This window comes from Felis catus, chromosome B4 (assembly GCF_018350175.1).
Source record: "Felis catus isolate Fca126 chromosome B4, F.catus_Fca126_mat1.0, whole genome shotgun sequence".
Taxonomy (NCBI): domain Eukaryota; kingdom Metazoa; phylum Chordata; class Mammalia; order Carnivora; family Felidae; genus Felis; species Felis catus.
The window spans coordinates 97,036,692-97,052,051 of record NC_058374.1 but is presented as its reverse complement, the minus strand read 5'-3'; the positions used below and the strand labels follow the sequence as shown (position 1 = coordinate 97,052,051).

Sequence of the window (15,360 nt, the reverse complement as noted above, 5' to 3'; positions counted from 1 at the left end):
TATTTCAAAAATGCCTTTCTAGTTTAGTGGTAGGAAGGTTTCACTGAAAGCCCAAGGTTACTGTGCCTGTTCCCCAAATAACAACTGTATCATTTTAAATGGTTCACATTTCTACTCTGAACCTCAGTTTTCTCATCAGACTATCAGGGCTAACATAAGTTATTATGTTTTTGAAAGGAGCCAAATTAAACAGCATGTGTAAAGCTCTTTGAAAATGAAATTCAATTTATAAATACATTCTAATCTGAATAAGCTTGTAAGATATTAAAGTTATATTTGTAAACAGTACTGCCACAAAAAGCCCAGTCCTACAATATAAATTATCTTAGAGGTAATATAAACCAAAGTCAGTTTAAACTGCAGTTAAAATCTGGTTATTGAAACTCAGGAATAAGCCTACAATTGTAGATAGTAACCTTAGAGGTTGTGCTTCTCTACTTTTTTTTTTTCATCTTAAAGATTTTAAGAAAATCTTAAGGAAAAATGTGTAAAAACGGGGAAAAGTTTTTATTTACAAGTTACTTAGTGATATTCAATATTCAGTATGGTAAATAATTTAGCCCTGTCTAATTGGAACCAAATTTTGCTGTGGTACATATATTGGCACAGTAATGTGGTAAGCCTAAGTACTGAACACTTTCAACAATTTGTTATTTCATGCATATATAGGATTTGTAAAGCATACAAAGAAGAGAAAAAAGATAAAAACTCTATGTAGAAAATAGAATTTTATAACTACATTTTACAGAATATTCCAAGAGATATCATTGGTCATTTTATTATTTTGAAAATATTACTTATTTAAACAACTAAAAAACGTTAAAGCCTGATATAATCTTCAACATTGGAAAGGACAAATTATTGAAAAATATGTAGAACAGAAATCCCATCTCAATGCCATTGATACTATTATACCGTTTAACAAACATTCTATGAGGTATTGAACATTGCACATAATTTACACATTTAGGATTTGACATTGTAGCTAAACCAGTTGTTCAAGGCCACTAAAATACTGAAAGAGGATTGAGATTATTAACAGTGGGGAGGAAAAAGAACTATAAAAGCCTTTCTAACTCAAATCTGGAAATATGATTTCGCTCAAAAGAATGTCACAACTAAGAATTTTCAGTAATTCATGACACAAAATAAGACATCCACCTCTAATTTTTTATCTATTTATCTCTATTACATGAATCCAATGCTCATACAGTACATGTTTTGGACCCTTACGGCAGTGTGATATTTATTGTTGTTATGTCCAGAACTTGTCTCTTATGGAGTTTACATATGCGTAAGTACTAGTTAAATTACATGACTTCTGATAGGTGGGACAACTTTTAGATTTAATGCTAAGTATTACTATGTCTCACTAAATCCACATAGTGTGTTTAAAATTCACGTTTTAATTGAATGAAGTGCTGAAAAATTTAGGTATGAGTAATAGATATTAACTGCAAAAAAGATAAAATTCAATTTTAGGTGATACTTGTTCAATGGATTAGGAAATTGCTACTTTTTATTAAACTCAAAATAAATCTATGACTCTGGTTTTAAAACACCTATTTTTTTTTTCCCAGTGTTCAGTGACGGTTAGAATCGATCTTTCTCAATAATTTGCAAGGAGACGTGGAAGAGTGGAGAACCTCAGGAAAATAGAAAGCGGTCCACAAACTTTTAGCTTAGGTCCAGTAGTTGTGCTGGTATTTTATAACGGCAAACTTAAAATATGTTCATTTTGGAGCATCTAAGCAACGTTTGGAGAGCTGGCCTACTGGGTGAGAATGCCATGCAAAAATAAGCACTTGTGTTACATAACACACAGCCATGGGAAGGGCTACTTAAAATTCCCTGGCGGAAGACAGCTGTCAATGCCAAAGGAAGAGCTTTGCTCAAGTAAAGTTAACTTTCATCGGAACGGACGGCACAACTGGCATCAAAGGTCATTAAATGGTATCAGACGTACTTGAGGTACGGTCACTTAATGGAGGATTAGATCGACACAGACACAAAGACCAACACACAAGAGAGAATTTTCAACCCTCTGGACCACCCAACATGAGATGGAAAAACAAACAAGATGGAAAAGAAACACCTTCTCAGCGCTGAGAATTCTTAAGTGTGCACAATTGTTTGATGCAATGGGAAGTTTGACCAAAATGATGACAGAATCCATATTTAGGATACGAGGCTGCCACTTTAGAGAATTAGAAGAGTGTTTATACATAAATTTTGTTTGAATTCATTTTCACGTAGTAGAATAGACCACTGTTCAGGAAGTAGATGAAAAAATCTATAACAGTTGAGAAATTTAGTCAGGAAATTGTCATGAAGAATAGCGTTGAGATAAATTCCTTTAAGCTTTTTCAAAGTTTGCATAAGTTTATAAAAAGAGATAAAGTTTCTTTGAAGAGATCCTTTGCACAAGTGCAGTGTGCAACATACTATATACATACAGGGTTTCCCTATGTACATATACATATGCATACACTATCTATATGCCTTTTTAAACGTATACACAGCTTTAACTCGAAGAAAATGAGTTAGTAACACAGGAATCATTGCAAGACAATCCAAGTGCTGAAATAAGTGACACTGATCACTTCAAGGGCTGTTTTACCTCTCACATCGCCCAGGACTAAGAATATAATTCCTTTTTAGTTTTTCTTTCATCGCAACACTGATTGTCATAGGTAATCTTTGTGCTTTTGTATAATGCCCATCCTGGATGTAACAGATATTCACGTACAACATTGGACATTTTAAATAAGCATGCTGAACACAGGCAGGACCACACAACCATGCACAAAATATTCTGAATATGTTTTTCCAAACTGACTGTAACATCAACATGCACCACTATCATATTTGGTCCTGTACAGCAAGGAATGTACAGCTGAAGCAATCATGGCTAGTTTCACTTGCAAGAGTTTCTTTAGAGAAGAACACCCAGTAGAGAAACAAAACAGAATGAATGAAACAAACAAAAAATCCCCCAAAACCAAAAATTAAAAAAAAAAGTCCTCCCACACGTTAACACCGAAAATCTGGCCATTTTCAACATAGCACATTTTCCTCATTCCATATAAAGCAGTTTTCTCCCAAAATTCTGAGTTGAATTGTTTATAATAGAGCTATTAGTGTCTCAGAGCTTTTCCCAACCACTGGAAGAGCTCATCCTGATAGAGCATTTTCCAGCGCACATTGGCTTCAACGGTCTCCACAGCTCTCAAGAAAGAGGCAGCAGCTACTCCATCATAATTCTTCATGAAGTTCTTCAGCTGAAAAGAAACATTTTAGAGTAGTAAAAATACATGTCTCAGAGAAACTCATGGCCAACATATATAAACAAGATTGTATGTGGAACAAAGTGCCACCACCCCTACAGAAGGCCTATCTAATATGTGAAGCAATCTTACTAACAAAATGAAATATAAGAAATTGCATCCATTAGGTGTGAGGTAGTTTCTTTTGGAACTGGAAGGAAAAAAGAGTGGACATTACAGTTCAAAGAGCTCCGAATTCAGCTTCTTGTTTCATAGACAAATATTAAAAGAGATGTGTTTATATTTTCATATATGTTGAGGGGATTGTGGCAAAGGCTAGTTTTAATTATGAATCATATCCAAGGTACAAAATAGCCTTAAAAACTGAATATGAGGGTTAAAGTTCACTCTTTGTTGGTAGAGATAAAACTAGTCCTTATCTTCCCCAAATAAACAGTATAAGGGCTTGACATTATCTTTGGTGGCAAGGGATTACCAGTTATCAGCTAGTGGAAAAAACTAATGATGCTATATGAAAACTGGATGGTTGATGACATTGCAATCACCTGAGTAACTCAACTTAGAAGGAATGAAGCAAGAATGAGGACTCATTTAGCTAGAGACGTCGAGCATTTAATTAAAATGTTATAATTTTGAAATGCATTGTTATTCTTTTTATGGAAAGATTTTCTCTAGAGAGTTCACATATTCTGGGGATGTTTAGGGATTTTATTTCAAGATTAAATACTAGCAGTTTTTCTTTCTGTTTGATATATCTTAAAAAACTGGCAACCAACCAACAATCGCAATGCTAATAGGCGAATGTGAAAAATCAACTTGCAGCACAGAAACATTATGTGGTGTAATTAGTGTGGGGTGTGATTCATCACATGGTGGGTGCCACATGGAAGATATGCCAGGAGGGAAATGTAGTGCATCAAGATTGACTCAGGGACAGGGAGATATGGGGTGGGGAGGATGCAATTAAAATGGACTTCTTAATATCTTTCTGAGTTAATCTAGAAATTGGTTCGCTGGTAGTTTGGTTTGTTTATGACAGCATTACTTTGATTACATGATACGACGGGTTTTCTCAAAGTTTATCCTCTACTTTCCTACAAAGCCTTGTGCCCCTGCAGCATTAGCAGTAGGTAGCCATATCTCAGAGCTATGTCCTTTATAAGACCTCACAATCACTACACTTTTATAACCAACATGTAAAGTATCCAACATATAACAAAGATTTGTTGATGCTACCCTTAAAACTGATTTGACATTTTACCAAATTTACACATACTAAGCAGAAGAAGGGAAGACATTGGAATTCATTGAATATCTGCTATATATATATATATATGCCTGTAACATGCTCACACATATCTTCAAAGGAAGTTGAATAGAAACATTTGAATCATATTTTTAAACTTTAACTGATTAATCCAATAATTCATTTGTATTGATATGTTTGGACTCATTCAGTCCATATTTCTAAAGCAACAAATAATACATCATGGTCTGTTTTGAATTATATTTTATTATAAAAATATGTATATTGCCATGCATATTACATATGTACATTACAGTGGTATTATTTACATAGTATATGTCAATCAGGAAAAAAATTATATCTACTCCTCTTGAAATACATTCTGTGCTATTACATACTTTCCTAGGCAGTACTAAATATGCCAGATAATGGTAAATGACCCTTTGGCAACTTTGATTCTGTGGAACATGCTCTTGGCCCCTTGATGAAATAGACGGCAAGACAGCCTGAACACATGAAGTAAAACTCTTAAGTCCTCCTCAAAGACAAACTATGGGTTTGAATATGAATGAGTTATTGACACAAAGAGTAGGTCAGATTACCCTGCAAAAGAACTATCAATAAAAAAATGTTAAGTGGTGGGTCCCCAGGGATTCATTTCCTAAATCACTGTTTAAGTGCACTAAATAACTTCCTTCACGAGCTCAGAGAGCCTGAGGTAACTCATCTGAATCTTAGGAGTAGCTTATTCATCAGAACACATAAGGCCCAACTCTCCATAGCTGGCATAAATTGATCTTATACTCATGTTCTTCCACAGCCTTTCTGACAAACGCATGGTGAGAACAGCCATCTAACCGGACCTGGGGTGTGATGATAGCACCTTCCAGACTCCTGCCTGACTTTATAGGGCCTGAGGTAGATGGAAGGCACTTGGCATTCCAGTTTGCTTCTTTCTGCAGCTCTTTGGTAGATTTTCTGTTGTTATTAGCTTTTATTGTTGTGTTTCCTAAATATTTATGCCATCTTGTGCTTTTATTTGAAAATGTTGCAAGTTTAGACATTTTTATAAAATAGCATTTAGTAAGATGTCAGCGTTGTTTGTGCTTCCCGTTCTTAGCCTAAAATTTCTAGACATGTTTGTTAATTTCTCTATTAGAAAACATTTTAATATTAAAAAAAAACTCTTATTTTAGGGTAACCTAGACCCTAAGCATCACGAAATGAATTATTTGGAGAGTAAATTACACAACATAATATACTCTCAGTGACTATATAAATGAATTGAAGTAGCTATTGCCCTATTATGAGGTTCATATTTTCAACATTAAAACTGTAAGTGGGGTGTCTGTGATGCACAGGATCTATGTTCTTCCCCAGCCGTGTTGTAGATTAGGTTCAAAAAGGCAGAAAAACAAGTGCTGGAGAGAATTGCTTAACAGACATTAGTATGAAAAACTGTCAAGGGCCTCTGTGGCTCCCTCAGGTTGTACTTCCATTAGTTTAAAATTAAGGAAATAACACACTGTTTCATGGAGAAATATTGTTCAAATTGCTGGAGCCATGTAATTAGAAGGAAATTGCCAGTGTCAGGTACGAGAATGCAGTTTTGGGGAAGGGAGTTCGGAACAATACACATTTCTTTACTGAATGCCCCTAAGGCTGATGGGGATCATTAAAATCTCAACTGAGTTTTCAGAATTCATAAAGATGCTGATTCCCTTTTGATCTAGATACTCTTGAAAATAAGAATATACCCTATCCAAAGGGAGCATATTGGGTTTTCTGTTTCTGAGGCTCATTGGTTATGAGAGGACGAGTCTGGAATTTCCCAACCCCTTTTATTTTAATGAAAGGGGTTTATTAACAATACAAAGTAAACCCCCATACCACTCAACAACAGTGGTCCCCAATCTTAAACACAATGATTAGATAATGAAACTCTGGAAAAGCCTCAGGCAGCAGTTGTCCAACTAGAAAGTCAGCACAAGTATCTAGATGGTGAAGGGATTCGTTGCTTATGCCACGGACAGTATTGTGAAGTTAACTGCTTGCTGGATAATGGAATAAAAGCCACAATTTAGTTTCAGTTTTGAAACTGCACCTTTCATTATAGGGGTTTCTTGGGACATTTCAAATAGCAATTAAATCAAGTGGAAAAATATGAAATCCATGTGTGAAATAAATAAAACAAAGTGGTCGGCATATGATAACATCAAATTAATATCTATTTATTTTTTATTAAATGTTTTAATGTTTTCTATGTTTGAGAGAGAGAGAGAGAGAGAGAGAGAGAGAGAGAGAGAGTGAGCACATGAGTGGGGGAGGGGCAGAGAGAGAGGGAGACACAGAATCTGAAGCAGGTTCCAGGCTCTGAGCTGTCAGCACAGAGCCTGATGCGGGGCTCATAATCCCAAACCATGAGATCATGACCTGAACCGAAGTCAGATGCCCATCCAACTGAGCCACCCAGGAGCCCCAAATTAATATCCATTTAAAAGATGTTTTCTCAGAGTACGTGGGTGGCTCAGTGGGTTAAGTGACTGACCCTTGATTTTTGGCTCAGGTCATGATCTTACAGTTTGTGGGTTCAAGCTTTGTGTCAGGCTCTGTGCTAACAGCATGGAGCCTGCTTGGGATTCTTTCTTTCTCTCTCTCTCTCTCTCTCTCTCTCTCTCTCTCTCTCTGCCCTTATCCTGCTCTCTCTCTCTCTCTCAAAATAAATAAGCTTAAAAAAAAGATATTTTTTCATGGCCTGGGTATTACTGAAGCAAGGGAAGTATGAAAGACAGTTTGAGGAAGAAGTGGGAGAGGGAACAGGTGAAAGGCTGCAAGAAAGGGGCAAAGGCAAAGACAGGAGAGAAGACAGGAGAAGGAAGGGAGCAAAAACAGAGAAGGACTAGGGGAAGGAAAGGGTGGAAGAGATTTTTCACTTCTGTGTTCGACTTCTCAGGTTGTGAGTAAATGAATCTTTCACTCACCAATTATTGAATATAAAATCAAGGAATTAAAAGTACTTCCTTTGAATACAGAGAAAATTGTAAGCAATCATTCATTCAATCGTTCTTTCTTTCTGTTTCATATGGGTATGAAAGAACTCCTTCCCATTTAGCTTCCTTTATTAAAAAAAAATATAGTAAAACATGTGCTACGGCTTTCAAAACCAAATCCTTTAGGGTTGGGAACACATAGCAGGGATAAAAATTGAATTTCAAATCATTACAATCAGAGACTTAGCTTAGCTCCTAGTGTTGCAGGGATCCAAGTGAGTGAATAGGGGACAATCGTACAACATTGGGCAATATTAGAAGATGTTACGGATGGTGCCAGGGTTGATGCTTCTGGGGAAATGCTGCTCAATATGATTATCTCTGGGTCATAGCCTCAGGCGTTCTGTCAGTGAGAGCTGAGGAAGCTATGATTCTCAATGCCAAATCTCAGCTATATTTTACAACAGAGTTGCGCAATGGATGAAAAAGTGATAAATGGTCGAAGCCCAGCTCATCTGAATCATTTCAAAGTATTTATATTTTTTCCTCCCCCCTACATATTTATTCCTCCCCATTTTCCACCCCTCTGTGTCACAAATGTGAGTTAATGGTCAAAAAAAAAAAAATAGCTGATTTAAATTTCCATAGAAATAAACCAGATAAAAAAGGAAGGAAACATTAGATACACTCCAAACTGGACACTAATCCTTTAAAAAATTGTTTATTTTCATCAGTGAAATTCATGTGTAATCATATCAAGCAGAATTTTAAGCTATTAATCTCAAGATATATTGTCAGACACATTCTCTGTCACACATATGAATTCATTTTATTGAACAGACTAGATAACATGAAGCATTATTATCACATCCAGTCATCTACTTCCTGTATAAGCCTGTCCACAAAGCAGTGAGACCCAAGTTCTGTACCTTAACACCAGCCTTGATCCTTTGTATCTAAATACTGAGTCATGGTGACAGGATAGTTTTGTTATTTCTAAACCGGGTTGTTCCTCAACCGATTGGATCAAAGATTTCTGGAGTAGAGTCCCCCAGTTTGGGAAACATTACATTTAAACATTTCTCGAAGGCATTTAATGTTTAATATAATAGAAATACATTTGCAAATAATGAATTGAGTAAAGTCTTTAGCATGAATGTGTGTGTGTGTTTTAAAGAAATGGATATGAATCTGTTGAAAAAATAAAGTAAATGTATGCCTTCATATGTTTATAAAAGAAAAGCATTAGAACTCATATTAAAATATTTACCTCTTTGAGTTCACTTTCAGTATTAAGAAATTCTGTAACTCCACTAATGAGTTTAGAATTCATAAATAATGCCTCCCCATACCTGGAAAGATGAAAAAAAAAGGCTTTATGTTAATATAGGCAGTACTTTAAGAAATATTACTCTAAAGATTTTTTTAGAATACTTTTCAAGGGCTCCATTTGACTAATGTTATCTTATTGCCATTAAGATCTCTAAACATTTCAAAGTCATTTCTCTGGCTAGCCAGGGAGGTGAATAGAGATATGGCTGTGGGGCACCATCAGATGCTCATCTGATTTGGCTCAAAGTGTTTTAGAGAGGTCCAAATTGTAGTAAACAAAAACAAAAACAAAAAAAGAACTTAAAATTAGATTTAGTAATTATTATTATATTTTCAATCTAAGGACTAAGGAAGACATTTTTTAGAACTTTCAACTTAAAGTAACCTAGTTTACTATAAGGAAACAAAAATCCCAAAAAAGGAAATGGGACTGTAAGATAAACTTGGGCATTATTAGTATGTCACACAGATCCTTTGGTCTGGTCAGTTACAACTGACATTGACATTCTCCTTTTTCATGCTTAGAAACAGAGCCAAATTTCTTTGAAATGCTCCCAAAATATTAGCATTTTTTTCATGTAGGCATTAAATTAAAATATTGAGTTGTTTATTTGGATTGCATAATCCTTGTACCACAGATATAAATTCCTGACTCTTGACCTATAGAAAGGAACAATTTGTGTCAGTGTGTTGGAAGGGTTTCTCATTTTACTGATCTCTATTGTGCTAAGGATACCTATCACAGGTTATCTTTTAGGACTTGTTAAAATGACAATATCTTAAGCCTAATTGTTACAGATGGCAAGGAAAAGTGGGGAGTATATGTAGTTTTCCAAGTGTCTGGCTTGATTAATTGGTGGATTATTTACTGAGGAAATGAGGACAGGAGGAAAATGATGGGTTTAGCTTTGCAGGTACACCTCAGCAGCAGGTCCAAACAGACAACTGTCTTATCATAGGGTGAAGCTTAGGTGAAATGTCTCAGTAAGAGATATAGATTTGGGAGTGACTGAAACCATTAGAGTAGATGGCAACAAAAGCCAGGGAGAATCTTTAGCGCAGGAAATAAGGAGCATCTTGGACAGTGCCTCCATGAATTCCAGTGTTCTAGGATCGATAGAAGAGCAGGGATGAAGAAAATCCTATTTTTCAACACTTCCATATCTGTAGGTATGTTGAAATCTCAAACTTTCTATCTTTAAGTTAGAGATCAGGGACTCTCAGTGAGAGAAAATAAACATATCAAGAACCAAATGTTTTTTGGTAGGGACTAAACTATACATCTACTATGCTGAACTCTGATATACAAAACCACTCCCTAAAGAAATTGTGTATTGGCAGATATTTGATACTCCTTAAAGTGAACTGCTTGTATATACTAATTTCGCTTTCTGTCTGATTATTCACTACATTATATGCATGACAGCAAAGCAAGTTCTAATCTTCCAATCATTCCAACTTCTGAGCTGCAAATACAAAAAAGTCAGTGTGTCTTCTAGGAATATTAGTGCTTTCTGACAATGAAATATCCGTAGATAAAAATGTGTTTTAATAGGATACATTCATTCAAATTGAACTATTTATATAAGGGCAACTGATAAAGTTGTTTGTTAAAAACAAAGTTTACACACCGATTTTTAAGAGATAGAAAACAATAGGTCTGCTTACTGTATGAGGACATTTAAGTGTGAAAACATGTGGCATCTACATGCCCTTTAATAAATTTAATTTTAAAATGCCATACAGATTGTCAGAGTAATAAATCAACATTCATTACAATATATTTAAATACATAATAAAATATTTTCTTAAATTGAGGCTGAAGAATTCTCACCATGAAACAAGATGTCTCAGGAATGAATTCTACTGCACCTAGAACTATACAATGATTCAAATCATGGTTTCATTTCAGGTGTTTATGGTATTTATATTTAAAGGAAACTCAAACAGGGGCACCTGTCAATTAAGCTGCTGACTCTTGAATTAGGCTCAGGTCATGATCTCTCGCTTGGTGAGATTGAGGCCCACATGAGACTCTGTGCTGACAGTGTGGAGCCTCCTTGGGATTTTCTCTCTCTCTCCCTCTCTCTCTCTCTCCCTCTCTCTCTCCCCCTTCCCCACTTGTGCACACCCTCGCTTGCTCTCTCTCAAAACAAATAAACAATAAAAAAAAACTTTAAAAAAATAAAGGAAACTTAAAACAATTCTACAGCAGTAAAGTTTTCTTGTTATATAAATAATAATTGTATCTGATATATAAATCATTTTTTCCACAACACATTCAGAATATAGAAGTTTTATGATATTTTTTCAACCTTAGACAGTTTAACAGAGTTTCCACAAAAACTGTACTGCTAAACCTTTTTAGTCCCACATTTCTATATATAATCACAGTTTTTAATCTTCAAAACATGAATAATGCTATAGAATTGTTAAAATAATTCTGAGTTTCCCAGAAGTGGCAACACCCTATATTAGTTGACTATTTTAAAATCTAATTCTATTATCTAAGCCTTGGTTTTAACACAAAAAGTTGCGTCTTTATGTCTCATATATCACCTCTAATTTACTCAAGTACAAATGAACTCTTATTTCTACCTGGTATTTAATATCTTCCATTTGTCTCTAAAAAACTTCCAGGCAAGGTCTCGGCCATGTGGATTTCGAGCGACATGAATTATCACATCAATTGCATCTTGATCCAACACCACCTCAGAATTTAGTGATAGATTCAGAAGCCTTTAAAGATATAATTGTAGAAAAACTCTTAGCCCAATAACTTAAGCATTTTTATAAACCTTCAAAAAATTATATGCATTAATTTGTCATATATTTCAAAAGAATAGACCAGTGTAGACTTTACCAACACAATTTATCAATAGAACAACTTTCTGTTTATAGAAGGGGGAAAAACAAGTTCATAATATTTTAATTAACTTGTTAATTAAATTCTGAAAAAATCTTGCAGGTGGAAAATCACAATTCTCTTTTAATGACCTAAACTTAGTTTTAAAAATCTTTATAGTAAACATTTCCTTTTATAATGAAACACTGTTTAGGTAGAAACAGAGGTATATCTTTCAATTCAACTAGCTTTAGTCAAGTCAACATGGCAGTTTTCCTTAGCTGTAGAAAGCATATTTTAGAGTAACTACAATATATTCAAGGAAACACAATCGAGTTCACAACAGGTTGGTTAATAGAGAGTACTTTTATTACACAAATAGATTTAGAAAATCAATTGACCCACCTATTTAATAAGTTCCTATCATCACTGCAAGTTAAGGCTTCCAATAATATTTTCTTCTCAGAAACTGCTGTGGTAGAGTGGAATTTCATCCAGATGAATTCCCAGACATCCTCATCTAATAGTGAGACTCCCGTACAGTAGACGATGTCTCTAACATTTAGTGGTATTCTAAAGAAGCAACCCATGGTGGTTTTCTGTTAATGAAAAGCTTCATAGCATTTAAACTAAAGACAGATGTTGCTTTACTACAGTCAATTTTTAAAAAGATGATTTTGCTAATTAGTTTCTACCTGAAAGAGAATGATATTATATAGTAACAGTATTCAAAAATATTGGCAAGTGAGTGAATAAAATAACGTACTTTATGTAATGGTAGTTTTGAATGCAATTTTTGTTTCCACTCTTGATACTATATTTAAACAAAAACCAGAACACAAATGCTTAAAAAAAACAGTGCAAAGAGGATGCTTTATATTCCCACAAACAGTAATATACTTATCAACCAATGATCGTGCTGTCATAATTGGTAGACCCAAGAATGACAAGAAAGCCCAGGTTGAAGGGACTAATTTGATTAAAACAAACACTTTGTCCTAAATTCTTAGATAAGTCTCTCTAAAATTATTTTTCTCAAAGAGCTCTTCAAGTTTTGGAATCCAGAAGACTATCAATACAGGTAGTAAACAGATATAAGTAGTAAATTTTAAGAAAGTAGAAATTTCTTTTTCCTTACATTTATAAAAGTAACTATAAAAATAGACTAAATTTTGACTTTGACTTCAAAATAAATATTGCAGTGGGAAACCGTGAGTGGATTTAATTAGTCTTGGCCATTTATAAACTGTAAATGCTCATGTTTACTTTACCATAGCTAGTTTTTACTAAATATTGTTCTTTCAAGTCTCAGAGTATACCTCACATTTTAAAAACTGAATTCTCTGATAGATCACTCCAATATTTACAAAAAGTCAAAAATGCATTTCTGCTTTGTGTCACATTCAGTGATCTATTATTTACATTTCTCCCTTATAATTTGAATGTGGCTAATAAGAAGTGTTTTCTCTGGATAGCAAGATAAAACAATCTCCTCTAAAGATTTAGGACCTTTGGTTGCCTGGGTGGCTCAGTCGGTTAAGCATCCAACTTTGGCTCAGGTCATGACCTCACAGTTTGTGAGTTCGAGCCCCATGTCAGGCTCTGTGCTGACAGCTCAGAGCCTAGAGCCTGCTGTGGTATCTGTGTCTCCCTCCCTCTCTGTTCTTTCCCTACTCATGCTCTGCTTCTGTCCTCTTCAAAAATAAATAAACACTAAAAAAAATTTTTAAGAATAAATAAATATTTAGGACCTTGACGGTTAAAACACTGCTATGGTTGAAGGAGTATTTGGAAAACAGGAGGAAGTGCCTGAATGACTACCAGTAAGATAAGCTTAATCTTATTCTGTTAAGCAGCTAAGTAGGGCTCCAATCAGAATATTGAAGATTGTGTATCAGGACACCATATGTTTAGATTTGCTAGAAGTATCATACAAAATTAATTGTTCCCAGATAGCTAAAACTATAACATTCTGTCTCTTTCAACACGTAATTTGGAATGTTTGGAGAAAAGTTATTTTAACCTTGCTGTCTGGAGATTTCTTTGTGGCATTAGAAGGCAAGCACTTTGGTTGTTTTGTTTTTAAAGAACCGAAAGGAACACAAACATCAGAAGAAACCAACAAAGAGCTTCAGAAATCACTGCCACCGCATGTAATCATGGTAGATACATTATGCCCATCTTTATTAACTATAATAAGAACATTAAGAAACCTAGTCTTTCTCTAAATCAACCAATAATTCTCTCGGCGCTGAACTGGCCACACTGTCACCTCTAACCTCTTTTTTAATTAATTTTTAAAACACAGTTTGATCAGTCATCTTTGAGAAATACGTTGGCAAGAGTGGATTTCCAACCGTAAGTATCCATTCTGTTAGCCAGCACTGAAGTGATACTTGTTAAAATGCAGCCTCTGGGTGACTATAAAGGCATAGGCTAGCGGGTACTTAAGGAGCTGCTGTATGGCAATCCAGTCATACACAGAGCAAGGAGGAAAAAAAATCTTAAAAGGGCACTCAGCAATAAAGCGTTGAATATAACGACAGACAGATCGCCCTGAAGGAATCTAATGAAAGTTGTCTGTCGCAAAGGAGGTCTTTAAAAGCAAAGCTGCCCAGAATAGGGGCAGGTTCTGTATCTGAAGCTGCAGACGCAAACCAAGAGAAAGGCCCCATAATTTGGGTTTGTTCTGCCAGAAGCTGCAGGTCAACTTTCAGGCTTGCCAGCAGCTGTCCTTCCATGCACAGCAGATGTATCAAATTTGATTACTATGAAAATGAGACACACATATGTTTACATATATAATCTAAACCCTGTTGATGGTCCATTGAAAAACAGTGCTCAGTTTCAGCTGCAAATCCCCAACCTCTCAGGAAAAAAAAAATGGCTCTTTAGCAGCTGCTAGGCATATGCACTGCTTAAGGTTCACAAGGCTCCTTCCAAGAGGAAGGACAGAGCTGATTAACCACAGAATACCGCTCTGGTTTTTCCAGCATCTCTCCCCACGGCATCGGCTCCCTATCTTCCTTACCCACCCACCAGATAAGGAGTCAAGGTATAGTTCACAAGATTATTGTACTCATCACTGAAGATAAAACAAGACTGGTGAGACTTGAATTTACTAAGGGCCTTGGTTCCCAATGATTTCCATTGTTAATGAAGCCCCCTTTGTTGCTAAATTTGTAAAGATGTTCTAATAGCATTTTAGCAAAATGATTGCTCTGGGGACAGTTTAAGATCTCTTTGTATAAACCAAAGTCATTAGGAACAAATGGAGAAGCTCATTTGTTTGGAAAGCATAGGCTGAAAACCCCACAGAACCCATAGTTATGAGCAGCACAAATGAGTTTTGTGAGATCCTTCATACCAGGCTTGCAGGGAGACAGGGATCCTTTTCGTGATCATGGAAATTGCCTATGAGCATGTGAATATCCCACAGTCATTTCTTTTTAACTGCTTCCTCAGAAGCAAATATTTTAATGGAATTTTATTATCTGAGAAGGAAAGCTGTGCTTGTTTTTCTGTATGTGTGGTATACATAGAGAGGAGCAGGCCTAGTCTCTCTAGCTGCCTTTGTAAGAGATGAACGGAGTAAGCCTTAGCCAAAAGTGTCTTTATCTTTTCTAGGATATAACATTGCAGAAATTATTACCTAATTAG

The 15,360-nt window shown here is 35.4% G+C and overlaps 1 protein-coding gene across 1 annotated transcript in view; it reads right to left on the bottom strand.

Moving 5' to 3' along the window:
- Positions 1–486: 486 nt before the first annotated feature.
- Positions 487–15,360, bottom strand: part of TRHDE (thyrotropin releasing hormone degrading enzyme) — a 387,195-nt gene continuing 372,321 nt past the window's right edge. The window contains exons 16-19 of the mRNA XM_011284128.4: positions 12,106–12,273; positions 11,454–11,594; positions 8,794–8,875; positions 487–3,281 (exon numbers count right to left, since the gene is read on the bottom strand). Coding sequence (XP_011282430.3) covers positions 3,138–3,281; positions 8,794–8,875; positions 11,454–11,594; positions 12,106–12,273 — 535 coding nt within the window. The 3' untranslated portion in view covers positions 487–3,137. The remainder of the gene's footprint in view (positions 3,282–8,793; positions 8,876–11,453; positions 11,595–12,105; positions 12,274–15,360) is intronic.